General features: G+C 47.0%; 1 protein-coding gene across 4 annotated transcripts in view; it reads left to right on the top strand.

Moving 5' to 3' along the window:
- Nucleotides 1–21,132, top strand: part of CHCHD3 (coiled-coil-helix-coiled-coil-helix domain containing 3) — a 217,591-nt gene that overhangs the window by 64,229 nt on the left and 132,230 nt on the right. For all 4 annotated transcript variants that reach the window (XM_053407490.1, XM_053407491.1, XM_053407492.1 and 1 more), the window contains exon 4: nucleotides 13,408–13,552. In XM_053407490.1, the coding sequence (XP_053263465.1) occupies nucleotides 13,408–13,552 (145 nt within the window). The remainder of the gene's footprint in view (nucleotides 1–13,407; nucleotides 13,553–21,132) is intronic.

The following is a 21,132-nucleotide window of genomic DNA, read 5'->3' as shown; positions in this document are numbered from 1 at the left end:
TCAGAGGCTCATGTGCTCCAGCATCCTGTATCCCATTGTTGCCAAACTTCCCTTCCAATCTGTAGAACAGCTAGAATGGCAAGGAAAAGAATCAAGGGGCTAAGTGGCTAATTTTTTTAAAGGGGGGGTGCTTTTGATTGTAGAAAAAGGTGAGCGAGGGAGAGGGGATGTGACAGAGCAGTATGACATTATTCATGTGGGGAGAAAGTAGATAAGAGCAGGTTCCCATCCCTCGAATACAAAACCAAGGGGCATCCAAGGAAGCTGAATGTTGGGACGATTCAGTACAGACCAGAAAATAAACGACTTATTCACACAATACACACTGTATTTTTCACCCCATAAGACGCACCTGACCATAAGACGCCCCTAGTTTTTAGAGGAGGAAAACAAGAAAAAAAATATTCTGAACGGAACAGTGGATGTATGATTTTTGTGGTTCATGCTGTGGCCACAGACATATGATTTGATGGTGAGTTTGGGGTGACCCACTGCAAAAATCCTGAGAATCCATGTGGATCCGTGCTTTGTAACCACGTTTTTGCGCCGTTGCGGCCCCACGAAACAGTGGGTGCATGATTTTTTTGGTGCAGGCTGTAGCCATGGACATGCTATGTGATCTGATGGTGATTTTGGGGTTAATGTGGGGTGACACAATGTAAAAATCCTGAGGATCCATGGACTTTTACCTCCCCCCTCCCAGGCAGCCTCCTTTATTGCTAGTGTCCCTTATCTCCCTCCCGATCCCACCGATCAGCTGCTTCCTTTCAACACTCCCTTCCCTCTTGTTTGCCTTAGTGTCTTTTCCTTAGCTGGAACAGATTTTTGCTCCTCCTTTTCTTCTAATTTCTCTCCTCATTTATTAGTTTTCCTGTCTCATCTCCTTGCAAGTTTGCTGTCTTTACCTCCCCACTCCCAGGCAGCCTCCTTTATTGCTAGCGTCCCTTATCTCGCTTCCGATAGCTTGCCATCAGTGGCTTTGTTTCAACACCCACTTCCCTCTTTCAAAAAAAAAGAGCATGATCTGCTTTTTGCCCCTGGGCAATTCGGTTCCAGGGACCACGCATTCGCGCCATAAGACGCACAGACATTCCCCCTTACTTTTTAGGAGGAAAAAAGTGTGTCTTATAGAGCGAAAAATATGGTAGTTAAACTGTGGGACTGGCTTCTATAAGATGCAGTTATCTGCTGTCCAGGGTTTCTCAAACGTGGGTATCCAGCTGTTTTGGACTACAATTCCCATTATCCCCCTGTCCACAGGTCCTGCTAGCTAGAATAGCTCAGTTGGTAGAACATGAGACTCTTAATCTTAGGGTCGTAGGTTCGAGCCCTGTGTTGGGCAAAAATATTCCTGCATTGCAGGGGGTTGAACTAGATGGCCCTTGTAGTCCATTCCAGCACTATGATTCTGTGATATTATATTGTAGCATAAGACTTTTGATTGTTGAATGTGGTATTCTATGTTTATGATGGCTAGGTCCCATTAATTTATTAAATCAGGTTGTCTGTGTTGAACAAGCTGGATCAGTATATATGTTGCAAATTTTCAAGCGTGATACTTTCCTGGTACATTTGTTGGTGCATGGCCACCAATAAAATATGTCATTTCCCATCTTTCGTAATTTCCCTTTGATTTGGTGTTTCATATTGAACTGCAGGAGCTGCTCGACTCGATTGCAGTGCAGAGAAAATCATTTTGATACTTTTTTTGTATATTTGAATAGTTCTTGAAGTCATTAAACTCAAATGATAGGGCATGGTGTGCATCTGTGTGCTTGCATATAAATTTTAGGTCTCAGGTTTTCTTTTAACATTAAGGTAGTTAGTAGTGTTCATTGTTGGAGATTTAGCTGGTGTGTGTTTTCTTTCAGTTCTGGTGCATACTGAATGCCAATCAAATGTGCTGGGAGAGAAAACTACTATAAGTTGATGCACGCAAGTGTTTGAGATCTTAGGACAGCGCTGACTTGTGTTTGTTTCATTAAGCTCCTTCAAGCCAGGCAATTACATAATGCAAATAAGTCAGGTTGCATTCAAAACGGCCCTGCTTTGCACTGAAACGGTGGTGAATCTAAAATGAGTTTGGAATATTTGTCCATAAACTTTGGTCAATAATACTTGGCTGGCTTCGTTGCAGTGGTCATGTCTGATGTCAGAAAAGGCACAAAAAGTCAAAGTTCACTTGAAATAGTTTTTGTTCTGAGAAAACTCCAAGATAAAAAAGGCTTCCTTATTATGAAGAGCCTGTCATGAGGTCCGGAATGAGTCTTATTTACGAACATGGTTTTTTCATATCCTTGTCCCCATTTTAACATTGAAAAGCCTGGGCTTTTAACTTCCTATATTGTATGAAGTTGAAAGGCTCATGTCCCCATTTCTTGTCTCCTTTCATTTCATCTGGATAATTGTGCCTTTTATGCCTGTTTATATAATGGTCCTTTGCAGGCATAATGTCCAACCATGAGCTGCTTGACTTCAGTGTGATTAAGTGCTTCATCAGAATACCTCAACATGGCTGTCAACCGGGATTGTGTTAGCACCCAACCATTTTGGAATGCCCTACCTTTGGAATCCAGTACCTCAGGATAGGGACATGGGCGGTGCTGTGGGTTAAACCACAGAGCCTAGGACTTGCCAATCAAAAGGTCGGCGGTTCAAATCCCCGCAATGGGGTGAGCTCCCATTGCTCGGTCCCTGCTCCTGCCAACCTAGCATTTCGAAAGCACGTCAAAGTGAAAGTAGATAAATAGGTACCGCTCCGGCAGAAAGGTAAACGGTGTTTCCGTGTGCTGCTCTGCTTCGCCAGAAGCGGCTTAGTCCTGCTGGCCACATGACCCGGAAACTGTACGCCAGCTCCTCGGCCAGTAAAGTGGGATGAGCGCCGCAACCCCAGTCGGCCATGACTGGACCTAATGGTCAGGGGTCCTGTGATGGGATGGTGAGCTGCTTGTGCGTAAAATCCTAGTCCCTCAGAGTTTGGCTAAGTCCACAAACCTCTGTCTGTGACGGAGCGCCTTAAGCATGGCTCCATCAGTCGCTCGTTGTATCGGACAGTGGGCGTTTACGGAACTTCTTCCAGCATAAAAGCTCCTTAACGGAAACGCGTCTTCTGGACTCTCAGCGTGACAGTTTCCGGCGAGGAGTGGGTGTCCCTACAGGAGGTCCTGAAACCTCCCCACTGTTTTCGCTTGAAGTGTCTCTGAGCCCCCCCTCCGACTCACTTTCCCTTGGAACTCCACTTCTCCCCCTGCTGGTCCCCTCCTCAGCTGAATGGTCTCTCTCACCCTCCGTGAGCCCTTTCACCTCCTGCGTCTCAGATGGCAGTTCCCTGACATCCACCTCCCCTCCAGGGCCCCCTTCACCCCCTTCCCTCCCCTCCTCTGCGGGAGGCGAGGGAGCAAAACCCCTGAAGGAACCTCCCTCATCTTCCGAAGTTTCGAACACTTCCCTCCACCTCTTGCTGTTTCCGGTTTCCAAGTACTCCTCCTCATCGGAGTCTGTTCCTCCTTCCAACTCCGATTCCCTGAATCCTTCCAGTTCCTCCTCATCGTCGGTGGTGCCAAAGTACTCCCTCCGGAACCTCGCTACTGGCTGAGGTTTCCTGGGGAACCTTTGGTGGAACGTTTCGATCAAGATCTCGTCACGGACCTCCTCTGCCGTCACCCAGGTGTTTTCCGACTCCGGTTCCCCTTCCCACGCGACCAAATACTCCACCTGATTACCCTTCCACCTGGAGTCGATGATTTCCGCCACATGGTTGCTGCTTTCCCTTTCTTCTATGGCTGGCCCCCGTGTGGATACCCCTTCACCTTCCCCCCTATATGGTGACAGTAATGACCTGTGGAATACTGGGTGCAGTTTCATGTGGTTCGGTAACCGGAGTCTGAAAGCCACTGGGTTGACCTGTTGGATGACCTCAAATGGTCCCAATCTTTTGGGTCTCAATTTCTTGCAACCCCCCTTGAACGGCAACCCTTGGGTTGATAGCCAGACCTGACTCCCCACCCTAATGGTTTCACCTTCCCTTCTGCTCTTGTCTGCCTGCCTCTTATATTCTTCTTTGGCCCTTTCTAAGTTGAGTTGGAGTTGACGATGGATCGCTTCCATTTCTTCTACAAAATGTTCAGCGGCCGGGACACTCCATCTCTCCCCTCCTCCCCCTGGAAACGCCCTGGGGTGGCACCCATAATTAGCCAAAAAGGGGCTCATCCCGGTGGACACATTCTCTGCATTATTGTAAGCAAATTCCGCTAGCGCCAACTTTTCGACCCAATCGTTCTCTCTGTCATTGACATAACACCTCAGGTATTGTTGGAGGATACCGTTTGCCCTCTCCGCCTGCCCATTGGTCTCAGGGTGCCTGGCAGTCGAAAAGTTGACCTCTACGTGCAACAAGCTCATAAGTTTCCTCCAGAATCTGGACGTGAACTGTTTCCCTCTGTCGGAGACCACCCTCAAGGGGGCGCCATGCAGCCTAAAAATATGTTCTACAAACAATTTCGCTGTCTCTTCCGCCGTGACTGCATGTGAGCAAGCTACAAAGTGACCCATCTTAGTTAACAGGTCTACTACGACTAGTATGGCGGTTTTCCCCTGGGATTTAGGCAGATCAGTCATAAAATCTATCGATACCGCCTCCCACGGTCGTTCTGGTGTGGGTAACGGTTCTAATAACCCCGCTGGTGCCCGCCTTTCTCCTTTGGCTCTCTGGCATTGGTCACACCTTCTCACATACTCCCGTACATCCTCCCTCACCTTGGGCCACCAAAACTCCCTGGTCACCAACCACACGGTCTTGTGTTGCCCAAAATGCCCCGCTGTGGGATTGTCGTGCAGCTGTTTGAGTACTCTCCCCCTCAATTCCCCTTCGGGTATATATAGTGCCCCTTTGTAATACAATGCCCCGTTTCTTTCTTCAAAACCTCCGGGGTCTTCTCCCTCTCTCCTTAAACCTCTGAGCTTATCCTGGGCGTATTCATCATTTACCGTTCCCTCTACCAGTTCTCTTTGCCCCACCCAGGCCGCCCCACACACCCAGTGGTCCTCTGGGATAATATGTCTCTCTTCAGGCGCTCCCTCCCCCTCCAAATATTCAGGTTTGCGAGAGAGAGCGTCCGCTCTGATGTTTTCTGGACCTGGCACATAGCAGATTTCAAAATGGAATTTGGAGAACTCCTGGGCCCATCTCACTTGTCGTTGGTTGAGCACTCGTGCCGTTCTCCAATACTCCAAATTCTTGTGGTCCGTACACACTTGCACCTTATGCTGTGCGCCAATTAGTAAGTGTCTCCATCTCCGGAACGCTTCGTGAATGGCGAGTAGTTCTCGGTCATATACGGTGTAGTTCCTCTCGGATTTGTTCAGCTTACGCGAAAAGAAGGCACACAGTCTCCATTCCGACTTATTGCTCCCTGGCTGAAGCAGCACCGCCCCCACCGCCCGGTCTGAGGCATCAGTTTCCACTCTCATGGGTTTTTGTAAATCCACATGCAGGAGCTGTTCTTCCGAAGTGAATGCCCTTTTCAATTCCTCAAATGCTTGCTCCGCCTCCGCCGTCCAAACGAATTTCTTCTTGCTGCTTAGACAGTCCGTGATGGGAGCCGTTAAGTGGGCAAAGTTCTTGATGAATTTACGGTAAAAGTTCCCAAACCCTAAGAACCTTTGCACATCCTTTTTCGTTTTCGGTGTCTTCCATTCCAGCACCGCCTGGACCTTGCCTGGATCCATGGCTAATCCCTTGTCTGATAAGCGGTACCCCAGGAATTCCACCTCCTTGGTGTGAAACTGACACTTCTCCAATTTCACCCACAGCTGGTTTGCTTGTAGCTGGCTCAGCACTTCCCTGACATCCTTTACATGCTGCTCCTCATTCTCTGAATATATCAGCACGTCATCGAGGAAGGCCACGCAATTCTTGTAGAGCAAAGGTCCCAGGACATGGTTCATGAGCGATTGAAAACAGGCGGAGCCTGATTGCAATCCGAATGGCATAACGAGATATTCAAAAGCCCCCAAAGGGGTGAACATGGTGGTTTTCCATTCATCCCCTTTCTTTATTCGTATCAGGTTGTATGCCCCTCTCAGGTCCAGTTTCGTGAATATCTTTCCCTTCCTCACCCTGGTCAAAATGTCATCAATCCTGGGCATGGGGAAAGTCACTGGTTCTGACACGGCATTTAGCCGCCGGTAGTCCACTACAAGCCTGGGTTTATCCGTGTTTTTTTTGTCCACAAAAAACACTGGGCTCCCCCCCACCGCTCTGGACTCTCTGATGAAGCCCCTCTTCAGGTTTTTATCAATAAACTCCCTTAACTCCTGCATTTCCCTGTCTGACATGGCGTACAGCTTGCCCACGGGGAGCTGGGCCCCAGGGACCAGGTTAATTTGGCAGTCAAAGTCTCTATGCGGTGGTAGTTTATCTGCTTCCCTTTCGCTGAAGACCTTGCTTAGGTCAGCGTATTGTTTGGGCACCTTCCCTTTGTCCGCCACTTCCGTCCCTGCTAGAAAGGCTTTTGCCCCTTCTGCCACCTTTCCCTCTCTGCAGTGTTCCAGGCAATGTGCTGACCCAAAGGAGACCACTCTCTGATGCCAGCCCACTAGCGGGTCATGCAACGCTAGCCAGCTCATTCCCAAAATGACGGGAGCCCCTCCCAGGGTGGCCACATTGAACGCTATCCTTTCGGTGTGCCTGGCCACCCTCATAACCATTGGGACGGTCTGTAGGCTAACTTCTCCTCCCAACAGCTCCCTCCCATCGATCGTGGTCACCTGCAGGGGGTTGCTTAAAGGGAGTGTCTGTATCTGGTGTTCAGCTGCAAACTCCTTACTCATAAAATTACAGGAGCTGCCTGAGTCCAACAGCGCCTTTGTCTTTAGTGGGTATCCGTTTGCCAGCTCTAGCAACACCTCTATTACTAGGGCTGGTCTTGGAGGTTCCGGAGTGGGCACTTTTACTGCTCCTTGGCCTGGCTGCAGTGCCCTGACGGTGGCAGCCAGGCGTTGGCTTTTACTGGCTCCTGGACTCCCTCCTCCTTCCCCCCAACAGCTCCTGCCATCCCTTGCCATTCCTTTCTTTGCGGGCAGACTCTGGCAAAGTGACCTGGCTGCTGGCAGAGATAACATTTCTTGGCGCTCTTTCCCTCCTTCTTCCTCCCTTCGCTGGGATTTGAAACTGCGCGCGCGTGCGCTGTTCCAACTTCCATCGGCTCTCCTGGCGGGAAACTTGGCTCTGGAATCTCTGGAATGCGGAAATCCCTCCAACGCTCTCCTTTCCCCTCCCGCTTCTCCAAGGCTCTTGCCTCCTGGCGCGCTCCAATGGTCAGCGCTGATTTGGTCAGCTGGTCCATAGACTCCGCCCTGGGTGCCCGGGAAAGTTCGTCTTTCACCGCCGAAGAAAGCCCCTCTTCAAAGAGCATTTGAATGGGTTCCGCCGATAGGTTCCATCCCAATTTATGTATCAACATTGTAAACTCAGTCCAGTACTCACGAACCGATCGGCTCCCCTGTTTGCAAGCCATCAATTGTCTGCGCACCAGTCCCTGTTCAATCTCGCTGGAAAACATCAAATCCATGGCGCGAAAAAACTTCCTCGTGTCCTTCAGCATTTCACTATTCCCTGCCATCAGGGGTCTAACCCAGTCTCTCGCTCCCCCTTCGAGATGGCCAATCACAAACGCCACTCGCGATGCCTCGTCGGGAAAGTCGTTAAACTGCAGTTCGAGAGCATACTGCATCTCTGTCCTAAAGGCTTGGTAGTTCCTGGGGTCCCCCCCAAACTTCTGCACCAATCCTGGCATCTTTCTTGCTAGTGTAGCGCCTTTTGCCTTTTCTGCATCCTGCGCCCTCCTTTCTTCTAGCCTCGCCGTTTGCAGTGCTAGCTGGACTTCCAACACCCTGTACCTTTCTTCCAGGCTTGGACCCTCTCCAGCTCCTCCTGCTCCCCCGGCTCCGGCTGGGTTGCTCATGATGCCTCTCTGCACAAGCTGCTTTCAGGGACTGTCCGATTGCTGTGATGGGATGGTGAGCTGCTTGTGCGTAAAATCCTAGTCCCTCAGAGTTTGGCTAAGTCCACAAACCTCTGTCTGTGACGGAGCGCCTTAAGCATGGCTCCATCAGTCGCTCGTTGTATCGGACAGTGGGCGTTTACGGAACTTCTTCCAGCATAAAAGCTCCTTAACGGAAACGCGTCTTCTGGACTCTCGGCGTGACAGTTTCCGGCGAGGAGTGGGTGTCCCTACAGGAGGTCCTGAAACCTCCCCACTGTTTTCGCTTGAAGTGTCTCTGAGCCCTCCCTCCGACTCACTTTCCCTTGGAACTCCACTTCTCCCCCTGCTGGTCCCCTCCTCAGCTGAATGGTCTCTCTCACCCTCCGTGAGCCCTTTCACCTCCTGCGTCTCAGATGGCAGTTCCCTGACAGGTCCCTTTACCTTTACCTTACCTCAGGATATTTATTTGGCGCTTTACTGCTGACATTTTGTTCTTGACTAAATACCATTTTCCCGGTAGGTGTCTGGCCTGTCAGATGTTTGTAATGCTTTAGTTCTGACTTTTTCCTGCTCCTTCGCTATTAGCAGGTGGCAAGGTGGGAGTTGGGAGCAAGTCAACAAGAACTCACAAGGTGTCAGTGAAGTTAACGCTTTATTCAAAAAAATAAAACAGCTCAGGCTCAGTGATCTTGTCCCAGTGCAGTTCTGAGGACCGATTGTCCCCACCTTCCTATCATTCTCTAAGGCTTCTCCCTCGGTGCCTACCCCAGCAACCTGAGGCTCCTTCATCCTCTCTCTCTTCATTCTTCTTTGTGTTCTGGGAGACCAAGAGAAGGGGAGCTGGCCACAACAGGAATGGGAGACTACCTGGCTTCTTCAGCAGCCTGCCTCCACTCTGCCTCTTGGCCCCCTTCCTCACCAGCCTCTGCTTCTGCCTCTGATTCTGGACTGCTCTCTGCCACAGACTCTTCCTGCTCACTAAGACCTGTTGCCTCTTCAGTTTCCAACACCACCTTCTCCTAGTCTGTCCCCTCTTCTCCCTCTGACCATGCATCGTCGTCCCACCACCAATCCCCTGGCTCTGTGCCTTCTTGCCCTGGGGGTTCCCTTGGGGGGTTTCCCAGCCGGTGCTTCCCACCACTCTGCATCCAGCCAGTCCATGACAGCAGGCTTATCTCATCTGCTGCTTTGCATTTTTATTTTTATTTATTTTATTGATACTTGTTTTCGTATTGGTTTGAATTAGATCTGCATGGCTCGTATTGAGGGAGAAAGGCATGGCTTTAATGAATATGGTTTGCATGAACTGTGATTAAGCATTACATGTGATCAAGTGAAATCATGGTCAAGGTGTCTTCCGCCTATTCAGCCTCTGCTTTAAAGGTAACAAGCAGCTGCCACTTAGGTCTCTGTGTATCTTCTTCTTCCTTGGTGTTCACTCATAGCCGAGTAAGATTGTCTTCCATGAACATGGTCTTAACAGTGAGTCCATAAGTGACTGTGGAGGCCAATTCTGGATCCACACGTCTTTCCACAGTAGGGACATTGGTTTCTGGGCGGGAGCTGATCACGGTGTGGACTTGCCAAGCGTGCTTTCCTCTTAGCACGTTTCTCCCTTGCGTCCTGAGTTTGAGTGTCTTCATAGCCCATGATACCTTTGGTAAAGGCTGTTCTCCAATTGGAGCGCTCTTAGGCCAGTGTTTCCCAGTTTTCGGTGTTTATACTACTTTTTTTTAGATTTGCCTTGAGAGAGTCTTTAAAACTCTTTTGTTGACCACCAGCATTACGCTTTCCATTTTTAAGTTCGGAATAGAATAGTTGCCTTGGAACTTTTCCTTTACCTCTCCATGTCAGTGGACAGGGTTTAGCTAAGGAGGTTAAATAATGGGTTCACCTTGGGTTGGATCCAGACCAGCTGTTCCACAAACAGAAAGACTCCTTTTTGTTTTTGAAAGTGAATTGGACCCAGTGGAAGGTTTCCTGTCCATGAACTGGATGCTTCTGTGGTGGGAAGGAAAGGCAGTTTTTGCTGATTCTCCATCCCTCCTGCAGCCCATAATTCCACCTCCCATATTATTCTGGAGGGTTCACCAGCCTTCCAGTACAGATTTGAGGTTTTTTTTTGGGGGGGGGGGGCTTTTAAGGTGATGGGGAATTGGCAGAAATTGTTTTCTGTCTTCCATCCATGGGAGTATTCAGTTGGAAGACTTTCACTTTGCTCCACTCTGGATACCACCCCATATATTTTGGCTCTTTAACAGAGTTAGTTCTAATGATTGTTAAATGGTATTATGAAGCGAAGAATGAGAGCAATGACATTGCAATAATGCCGAGCAAGAAATTACTTGGGCTGAGTTGTTTGCCCTCATCTAGGCTGTTCCAGGTGATATTTCTTGGTTTCTTTTCATGCCTTGTGGGAACATTTGCAATTGAAAAAGCAAACTTGGTGTTCCTTAACTGTACCCGCCACCTCCGCCCAAATAATAATGCCATGAGACCCTTGTGGGAAAATAGTAATTGAAGTTTATGCTGAAAAAGAGGTGTTTTTTTTAAAAAAGTGGTATATCTTAATGAATGCTTCAGAGTTCTTTACACGAAAACAGCTAAGCACCTGACAACTGGCCCTAATTCTGAGAATTGCAGCACTAAATGGTTAAGCGGGGAAAAGTTTCAGGAGGATGAGAAAGACTGAGGGTGTTCTCTGTGAACCCCAAACAGGAGCTATGGGATTTCAGTTTTCTAACAGGCATTCTGTCATAAGAGATCTGAAGTTGACTACAGATGGTTACTGCACCCTCTCCTTGTAGACAACCAAGCCTGTCATAACACCCTGCAAATATTATGACACTTTGGAGTTCTCCTATGTGTGTCAAAATTTCCATCAGCTTTGCCCTTTGTTGTAGAATGTACCCCGAAAGATTATCACAAATTAGTTACTGCACCAAATTTAACACTCATAAAGCAATGAAGAAGATCTGTTTCTTTTAAACTCCTCTGTTTGGGATTACATTCGGCTTCCCTAAACTCAGATTTGTGTATGTTGATTTGGCCTTCCTGTTTTCCGCATCATTGATTGTGCGATAGATTCGATTTGGTTGGAATAATTTGGAGGATCTTGGGAAATCACTTGATGGAATTTGGTCCGTGTCTGCATAATCTAGCTTTCTGCTCGAGTAATTGAAGACGTTGCTTAATAAACTTGATAAAAACTCCCATTTGGTTCACATTCCAGAGGGTTGTATCTGGAGCACAAAGGCAATTCAAATCGTTATTGTCTGCTTTCACCACCCCCAACCTCTAACCATTTCCTTGGGGAAGAATATAAAGCTATGTAATGGAGTGTGTGTGTGTGTGTGTGTATACCTTTCACAAAGTGACCCTAGACATGATGATTTGTTCTCAGAAGCTCCCTTGGTAATGCACAAAAGTGGCAAGAACTCCGAAACCTCATCTCTGCTGCAATTTCCAAAGCCCGTTTGAAGAGCCGTATTTGATATTCTGTCACCGGCGGCAAACTTTCAGATGTTGACTTTGTGCTCAGCATGAGAACACACATGAAGCAGGTGTATTTTATTAGCTACATTATTTAATACATATTTTAGTCTCCATATAAAAATGTGCAGCGTTAGAACGGCAGGTATTTTGTTAATGATTTCATTAGCTTTGGTGGCTTTAGAGGTTGCCTGCTCGGAACGTCAAATTCCCCACGACAGACAGACAGACTCGGATCAAGTTTTCTTCTTGCATCGCGCGGTCCAAAGAACACTGCCAACACGGTCAAGATCCCAAAGCGTAATGCAAAATACAGGAGTAAAATCCTCATCGGTATCTAGGGTGGTGTCATAAGCTGGTGTCACTTGCAGAAGAGCTTGGGTCTTTTGAGCCCAGAGAGAACTTGACCAGGAAAAGCAGAAATATTTTAGCCCATCCTGGAAGCAAGGGAACCTTCCAGCACAGTTTTATTAATATAACTACGCCATAATGGTGTCAAATGCCATTGGTGGTGTAATTTAAATGTATTTTCTCATAACCAAGTTGATACTGATTTTAGTGGGTTTTTTAACCCACAAATTATTCCAACCCACATCCACAATCTCTATCCCTAGATCCGATTCCTATTGCTGTTTTCTCAGAGTTGCATCCTCCAATTGTTAGCTTATAAATTATTTGATAAGTATAGAGAAAAGGTTTTTTTAAAAAATATATCCATTTGTATGTAAAATCAAATTTCTGATGGATCTTAAAGGTCTTGTGGCATGCACTTTAACTTCAGAATTTGATGTGAAATATATTTGATGAACATAAAGCCAATTTGCACCCCACATTCCATTCCCCCCATTATTTGTTCAGCTGATATAGGTGAACCAACACAGGTGTTTAAGGCAGCACCCCCACCCCACCCCATGAGCTGTTACTGGGCTGGGGTCCTCTAAAATTTCTGCTTCTGACAGGCTCTTGATATGTTGCTAGTGACCTCCTGCTTGTAATTCAGGGATCCGTTGACCCAAGCTGTTGGGTCATCTTAGTTTTTTCTTCCACTCCAGTTCTCATAATCTCTTACCTGTTCTGCTTCTCTAGTCTACAGTATGGCTCTTTGGGTGGATACCTTCACCCATGTTCAGTTCTCCCTCTCTGGGGAAGCTCCTGATGGTGAACAGTTAACAACTCTTGCACAAAGTTGTTAAGTCCTTTTAGTGGCAGCAAATAGGCGGTGAAGGATAAACAACTTTACTTAAAACAAGAATGGCTTGGAATACGGATAACTCTCTGCCCGGGTGCAGATGAAGAGATATTAATAATGTATTTAATCTTTCCAGGAAATGGGATTTTTACAGTCATAATGATTTTATATCTGGGTGTAGCACTGATAAGTTGAAACCATGTTGGTTGCGATACTTCTTTTTTTAAAATTTTTTTATTCATTTTCCAAACAAATTTTATACAGTCAACAAATTAATTTGTACTCATTCTTCAATTTTTGACTTCCCTCAGTTTCTCTGTCAATCTTTCGTAAAATTTCTATTTATTAACGCATTTCTGAACATAATATTGCCTTTTCCAACTCCTTTTCCTCTTACTCTCTTTTTTGCAATATTTCTTACTATCTCACAGAGTTGCGATACTTCAAGCTTTATGCATGTTGTAAAATTTGGCATTCACGTTTATATGCTCCTGGTGCTCTTTAAAAACCAGTAATTATGTTTCCCTGCCAGAGCTGCTGGATACCTTGTGGTATTCTCAATGGGCACAAACTGTGGGAAATGCTTCCTCATGCCTTACTGCACTGCTTCTGTTGACATGAAATGCTAGTAAAAAAGGGATATCTGCAGGATATCTGTGGAACAGGTCCAAGAAATGTGCAGGTGTTAAGTTTTGAGCACACAGTTCAGTTCCGTGCCTTTCTTTCTTTACTCTCTTGTAGATTGAAGCAGAATCAAATGCATGTACGAGATGAAATCAGCAAAGTTCTTGAGCGAGAGCGGGCTGCCTCAAACGAACACTTGTCCAGAGCCATCCTTAGAGAGAGAGCTGCGACCGAAGATGAGCGCCTCAAGGCACAGCTCTTGGTAAGTGTAAAGTCGTCATCTTCCCCCCAATTATCAAGCAGTGAGAAGGTGCTGCAGAAGAACCAGTTCAAGGCCAGCTGGAATCCATCTAGGTGCTGAGTGATAGGTAGTGACAGGGAAACAGTATTTTGGTATATGATGATGAGATAATTGGAGAGGTTGTCATGCTTACAGTAGCTGAGTGCTCTCGTGAAGATGCTAAGTCACAAATCTGGCTTTAGGTGCTTCCACTTTGCAGATGTGGTTGGTAAGATTCTCCATGGAACTAGTTTCTAAAAGGACTAAAAAAATCAAAATTTTGAAAGGCTTGTTCCACTGAACAAATGGAATCGTTTCAGATTAAATGTGCTTTTCAAGATCTTTGCTCCAGCTTTAATGGCTTTGATCCTATGATAAATAATGTAAGGAAGTTCATGAAAGGATCTATTTCTATCCTTTCCTCGCCTCTGCGAGGAAACTCCACCATGTTCTGATGTAGAGCATGGGTAGGCAAACTAAAGCTCGGGGGCCGGATCTGGCCCAATCGCCTTCTAAATCCGGCCTGCAGACGGTCCAGGAATCAGCATGTTTTTACATGAGTAGAATGTGTGCTTTTACTTAAAATGCATCTCTGGGTTATTTGTGGGGCATAGGAATTCGTTCATCCCCCCCAAATATAGTCCAGCCACCCCACTCAAGGTCTGAGGGACAGTGGACCAACCCCCTGCTGAAAAAGTTTGCTGACCCCTGTTCTAGAGGGGGTTTCGGGGAGCTGAGGTTGGCTTCAGGAAAGTGAAGGGGACCACAAACTTCCCACCTGTGACGTTCCTTAAATTAACCTCAGGATCTATGCCACTGTGTGGCTAAAAGATGCCCCAGTGGTCTCCTTGTGCAGGAAGCCCTGGCTTGTTTTCCTCACCCCAAACCAAGCTTTAAAAATATACCTTCCCCCCTTGTGTTCCTCTTGTGCTGCAGATTTTTCAACGGCAGAATATACCGTATTTTTTGCTCTTTAAGACTCACTTTTTCCCTCCTAAAAAGTAAGGGGAAATGTGTGTGCGTCTTATGGAGCGAATGCAGGCTGCGCAGCTATCCCAGAAGCCAGAACAGCAAGAGGGATTGCTGCTTCCACTGCGCAGCGATCCCTCTTGCTGTTCTGGCTTCTGAGATTCAGAATATTTTTTTCCATGTTTTCCTCCTCCAAAAACTAGGTGCGTCTTGTGGTCTGGTGCGTCTTATAAAGCGAAAAATACGGTGATCATCAAGGGGGAAAAAATATATATGCACGCAAGGCTCTTTACTTTGGCCTTCAAGTTCTTTTATGTATTAAAAACAAACACTAATAATCTTCCATGGACCTGAGCTTATGAAATAGAAGGCAAACTTTCAGCTTTTTAAAGCTGCTCATAAGGAGGCATTGGAAATTGGATGAAGCGCTGCAGGTAAATTGAGTTGCTTGAAGCAGACCTTCCATGGCAATGAGGTGTTCACAGGAGCATTATTTTGCTTCAGAAGACTCCACAGGTCATTTTAGTGACCAGCCTTTTAAGTCTACAACAATTTGCATCCAGAACTCCACATGAAGTGTTCTGTGTTGCAAAAACCGCTCGAGGACCAGCTGAATTCATTCATCTTGGAATAATTTTCAATGTGGTGACAACGCCACAAATATCTTATTGACATCCCATCAGTGGAGCCGTACTGAGTGTCAAGGTGAGCTGTGGAGAACACGGAGTTAAAAAAATAAATAAATCTATAGATTTATTTATGGTGCCCGAAGGCAGTTATATTTCCCTCTCCTTATAACGACCTGGCATTGGCTGCTAACATATTTGCTTTACTGCTTGGACTGAAATGAGCTGTCATTTAAAACCTTGCAATTTGGAAAGCAGGTCTGTTTGGGTTGCCAGAGACATTAAAGTCTCATTTCCTATTGAAGAGCCAGAGAAATGTAGTTCTGTGCACTTGGAGCTGACAATTGTTTGGAAGAATGGTCCATAGTGTTGAAACATTTCTGCACTGTCTTTTGCATTTTATCCTGGGCTCAAGCTTCTGATTCATTGTCTCTGTTAATTAAAACAAAGCAGTCCTTTCATCTTGACAACTACAAACTCAGCATAATAAAGAGCTGTATTTATCCATGTTTGATAACCTCAAGGACCGGCAATTGTAATGTACTGTATGTGGAGCTATATTTTTGAAGAGTGCCCAGGAATTGCAGTTAGTTGAAATCGCAACCGGTTTCTGCGCCAAAACAGGCAGGGACCTCCTCGTTTCCTAGGGAGGCATTAATCATCTCCCTGGCTCAGCCAGCTGTACCCTCGCTGCTGGCTTTTTGCAGCCAAGAGGAGCGAGCGTCCAGAGTGTATGGTCATCCTTACCACTTCAAGAACATTAGAAGAAACCTCATGACAGTACAGTCATACCTCAGGTTGAATACGCTTCGAGTTGAGCGCGTTCGAGTTGCGCTCTGCGGCAACCCACGGAAACTTCTAGCTTTCTCCGCTTGCGCATGCGCAGACGCTCAAAATGATGTCACGTGCATGCGCAGAAGCGGCGGAAAAACGACGCGTGCGCGCGCAGATGTGCCGTCACTAGTTACGTTTACCTCTAGATGCAAACGGGGCTCCGGAACGGATGCCATTTGTATCTAGAGGTACCACTGTAATAGCAGTTTGCAGGGCCGTCTTAAGCACATCCAGCGCCATGATGCAAAGATCCCTCTGCCCCCCCCTTTCCCAGAGTTGCCAACCTTTTTCAGGGAGGATGGCGCTGCTGGCGACGTGCCCAGCTTTGCTGGCTGGAGGAGGTAGGCAGTGGCTGGAGGGCAGCTCCTCCGGCGGGGAAGAGGCGGAGGATGGACGCGGCGGCTCCCGGCTCAGTTGGCTGCTTCGTGCCATGGTGGCCACGGCAGGCGGAGGCTCCGGGCGCGGCGCTGCTCCGCGACATGGCGGAGGGTGGCGAGCTGATGCCAGCCTCCGCCTCTTCCCTGGTGCCCTCCAGAACTTGGCGCCCTGTGCCACTAGCCTCTATGGGTAAGACGCCCCTGGCAGTTTGGCAGTGAAAGTAATGGCCTAGAAGGGTGGTGTAGGGATTTAAGGAATGGCTGGGCAAGCATTTATGGGGGCTGCTCTAGCTCTCAGCATGTCCACTGAGCAAGGACATAGATGTTCTAAAAGCTGCCCCCCTCCCCATTTTTCTATAGTTTTGCCATGAAAACAGTTTCATTCAAAAGCTGAGAGCGCTGACATCAACAGCCAGTTTCTCTTCACCTTTTCACTCTGCTTGATAAGTTCCCCCAATGCATATGATATTGCGTAAACCAGATAATTCCCCCCCCCAATGTTGCTTGGATCCATCTCCTTCAGACTACACAGATTGGGTTTTCACTAACAGCCCCATTTGTCTCCATTGTTTTCCCCCCCACTTGCTCACCTTTGGCTGCAGGAAGGTTTCTGATTTTCTTCTGAAGCAGATTACACTTGACCTTTCTTGCTGCCGGCCAAATAATCCTTCCTCTCCTAACTATGTTTTCAGGATGGCTTGGCTAGAAAATACTGCAGGGCAGAATTTGCTAAACGAGGTAAAGCGCTTTGCCGTAAGAGAACACTAGTTTGTTTACCAGCCTGCAGTATTTTATTACATACCTCATTTAGCCCATTCATCATTTTAATAGAAAAACAAGTTCTTTTATATGATTCTGAAATTATTCGAGGGAGGCTACATAGCCTAAAACTGAATGCAATTAGTTATTCTAGGCCCATCCAAGCAGAAAAACCAAAATGGCAAGACTAGAAAGTTCAATAATGACTATTTGCTGTGTGGTGAAAATGTTCAAAAGATTAGTGTTTATACTTAAAAATTAGGGCCGGCCCCAGAACAGAATTTAAACCCAATGGCCCCATGTTTTTGCTGCTGTGATTTTTTATTTATTTTTTAGATAAAAGTGTGAACACTGCTTGAGGTACTAATGTACAGATATGACCGGCCTGCACATATATAAATGAAATAGTAAAACTGCTCCTGGCCTCTACCACTTCATCCCGCAGGTGGGGACTCACCTACGTAAATAGTTTCTCCATGCAAAACACACACAAAGCAAAGCAAGTCTAGCTACTCGCCATGATGGTTGGGCTCTACCTCTACAGTTTGAGGCAGCAATGTTTCTGAATACCTGTGACTGTGAAACACAGGAGGGGAGAGTTTTGTTCTTGTGCTCATGTTCTGACCCTTGGTGTTATTGTCATAACCTTTTGGTGTTTCGCAACTTTCTGACTTGTTGCAGGACCTTAGCCAGACCTAGCAGAGTAAACGCAGAGTTGACGAAAGCAATTGGCAACTTGGCTGCAGACAGGATGGACAAAGCAGGAACCAGTAACTTGTAGTTATAGGTGTTTATTATATACAGTGGACTATTTACAGGAACAGAACAGAACAGAACACGGATCTTTGACTAGCTCTCTCTTACACAACTCTCAACTCCTACATTCAACACTGAACCACTCACTAACACATTCCAGTTAGTAGGCCATAAATCATTCCAGTGAGAGAGCTTGACCAATCATGGAGCTGTCTCCATGCCTCTGTATCACCAGGCAGACTTACTCCTTCATATTGCCTTGGCTGTTGGCCAAACCCTAATTGACTCTGTGTGTGAAGCTGCACGTATTCAGATTCCCAACAGGTGTGCCAGAGGCATCTGGTTGGCCACTGTGAGAGCAGGATGCTGGCATAGTTGGGCTGTTGGGCTGATCCAGCGGGCCCTTCTTGTGTTGCTAAATTATTACACATAGAAAACGAGCTTGTTGGGGAGAAGAAGAAGAAGAAGAAGAAGAAGAAGAAGAAGAAGAAGAAGAGGAGTTTGGATTTGATATCCCGCTTTATCGCTACCTGAAGGAGTTTCAAAGCTGCTAACATTCTCCTTTCCCTTCCTCCCCCACAACAAACACTCTGTGAGGTGAGTGGGGCTGAGAGACTTCAGAGAAGTGTGACTGGCCCAGGGTCACTCAGCAGCTGCATGTGGAGGAGCGGGGAAGCAAACCCAGTTCACCAGATTACGAGTCCACTCCTCTTAACCACTACACCACACTGGAAAACCATTCTAGCTCAACATTCTCGCTGATGTGCTAGTTTTCAATGTGAACTTCTGTTTTGGTGCCAGAAGTGTTCAGGCATCCGTCTTAAAGTCTGAACTGGCAGAGGTTAATACTAGTTTTAATAGCTGCTGAAATAGTTTGCTTTAGAATATAATCGAGAGGCATCAAGCAAGTTGGCTACTGATTGCGGAAGACCTTTTGCTCATTTTTCGTAGGCAGGAGCACCGCCTATCGCTTACCACAATTTCTTCATTCAGCACATCGTCTGTTTCCTATAATGCAGTTACTGGGCAGCTTTGCTGTGGACCTTGAGTAAAAGGAAAACAATTTATTTGCCTGCTGCACTACTGTCCAAGGCCTCGAGCAAACGTCTGCAAAATCCACAAAATTCAGAATTAATTCCTCCTGATAGTTAAACAGCGCAGCCAGCTGAAATGCCCCGTAGGTGATGCAGCATTTTCCTTTGTTGCATGGCGTAACCCCAGGATGACGTGTGTCCTGTGAGCTCTTGTAATAAAATTATTGTTCAACCACTAAATGCTAAATCCTGCCTAGATTGCTGATGCCTGTCGCAGTCAGTCTGTGAGACAGTCCAATGAAGAAATAAGTGGGGATTTCCCCCATTTGGATTGCATGCAGCCAAGCTGTGAATTGGCTGAGAAAATAGCAAGAAGGCTGTGAGAAATAAATTCATTCATTAGTTAGGCTCACGTGAGCCTAGAGAACCAACTCATTGCAGAGGTTGCCTGAGTCATTGTTTTTGGCCTGAGTAAGAACATACGAAGAGCTCTGCCGGATTGGACCAGAGGCCTTTCTAGAGCAACATGCTGCTGTTCCACAGAAATCTCTTAGGAAGCACAAAGCAGGACATAAGCTCACTTGTCTCCTGCCATCTCTTTGCTGTAATTCTGCCACATCTTCGCATCAAATGTGCCTGGATCATTCAGTCATTTCCAGTGTGGAGAAGAATCAGCCTTCAGGGGGGTTGTCCATTGAATCACTGGGCAGTCCTCTTTTCAGTGAGGAGGTATGGCAAGAAAAGGGATTGACTCTGCTGAGGATGGGTGATTATTTAGCCTTTCACTCTCTAAAAGTAAACCTCTCTGAGTTTGTGTGAAGTATTTTAGCTTTCAGAAACTTGAATTCTATCCCAACATGTTTCCTAAAGTTTAATGGTGTACGCACAGAAAGTTAATGAAAAATAGTTTTAAGAGTAGAGGCTCCATTCCTGCTAACATTTTGCAGAGGAACACAGGGGCCTGCTTGTATCATTTCAATGTTAGGAAAGACTCGTGGCTTCAGGCTCCCTCCTTTCCACTACCGTATTTTTCGCCCCATAGGGCACACCGGCCCATAGGGCTCACCTAGTTTTTTTGGGGGGGAAATAAAGAAAAAAAATTTATTCCCCCCCCCAGGTGCGGGGCTGGGGCGGGGGAAGCCCACGCTTCCCCAGCCCCCAGAACAGGCTGCTATCCGCAAGCCTGGGGAGCCCAGTGGGAACTCCCGCCGGGCTCCCAAGGCTTGCGGAGAGCTGCCCGAAGCCCGGGGTGCGCTCCACTGCGCTCCCCAGGTTTCGGGCTGCAGGCTACTGTCTGCAAGCCTTGGGAGCCTGGCGGGAACTCCCGCGGGCTCCCAAGGCTTGTGGATAGCTTCCTGAAGCCTGGAGAGCGAGAGGGGTCGTTGCGCACTGACCCCTCTCGCTCTCCAGGCTTCAGCGAAAGCCTGCATTCGCCCCATAGGACGCACACAGATTTCCCCTTCATTTTTGGAGGGGGAAAAGTGCATCCTATAGGGCGAAAAATACGGTAATTGTTGCTGAGGTCTCTTATCTGCAGGGTTAGTTTACTTTGCAATAGCCTGTTTCTGCCACCTTGAAAGCCAGAAGTGAAATGATAATCTGCAGTGCCTAGTATCTTAATATTTATGTGCATCCTCTCCCCTCTTTGAGATCTAAACTGGAGAGACCCTGGAGAGAACGCTCCCAAGGCATGGTCCATCATTCAGTCAACTTTCTGATGCTAAAGAGATTTGGGTCTGATCCAGTGCCTGAATTGGAAGTGCCTGCATGAAGGGCATGACTGGCCAGTCATTGGGGACAGAGGAAGAAACAGACAGTTGCTGGTCTGTTCTTCTCTAAGTGTTAGGAGACTGAAACCAGACTGACGTTCGAAACCAGACTGACGTTTGAAAACTCAAATGTTTAATATAATATAATAGGTTCCCCTCACCCTTTCCTGTTGTTTGTTATACATTTGTACCTCGGAGGTCAAATGGAATCCGTTCCAGAAGTCCGTTCGACTTCCAAAACCTTCGGAAACCAAAGCGCGGCTTCTGATTGGCTGCAGGAAGCTCCTGCAGCCAATCGGAAGCCCCATCGGATGTTCGGATTCCAAAGAACGTTCACAAACCAGAACACTCACTTCCGGGTTTGTGGCGTTCGGAAGCCAAAATGTCTGAGTACCAAGGCATTCGACAACCAAGGTTCGACTGTAGTTGATTAGAATT

The sequence above is a fragment of the Podarcis raffonei genome, chromosome 10, assembly GCF_027172205.1.
Source record: "Podarcis raffonei isolate rPodRaf1 chromosome 10, rPodRaf1.pri, whole genome shotgun sequence".
Classification (NCBI taxonomy): domain Eukaryota; kingdom Metazoa; phylum Chordata; class Lepidosauria; order Squamata; family Lacertidae; genus Podarcis; species Podarcis raffonei.
This window is presented reverse-complemented; position numbering and strand designations above follow the sequence as displayed.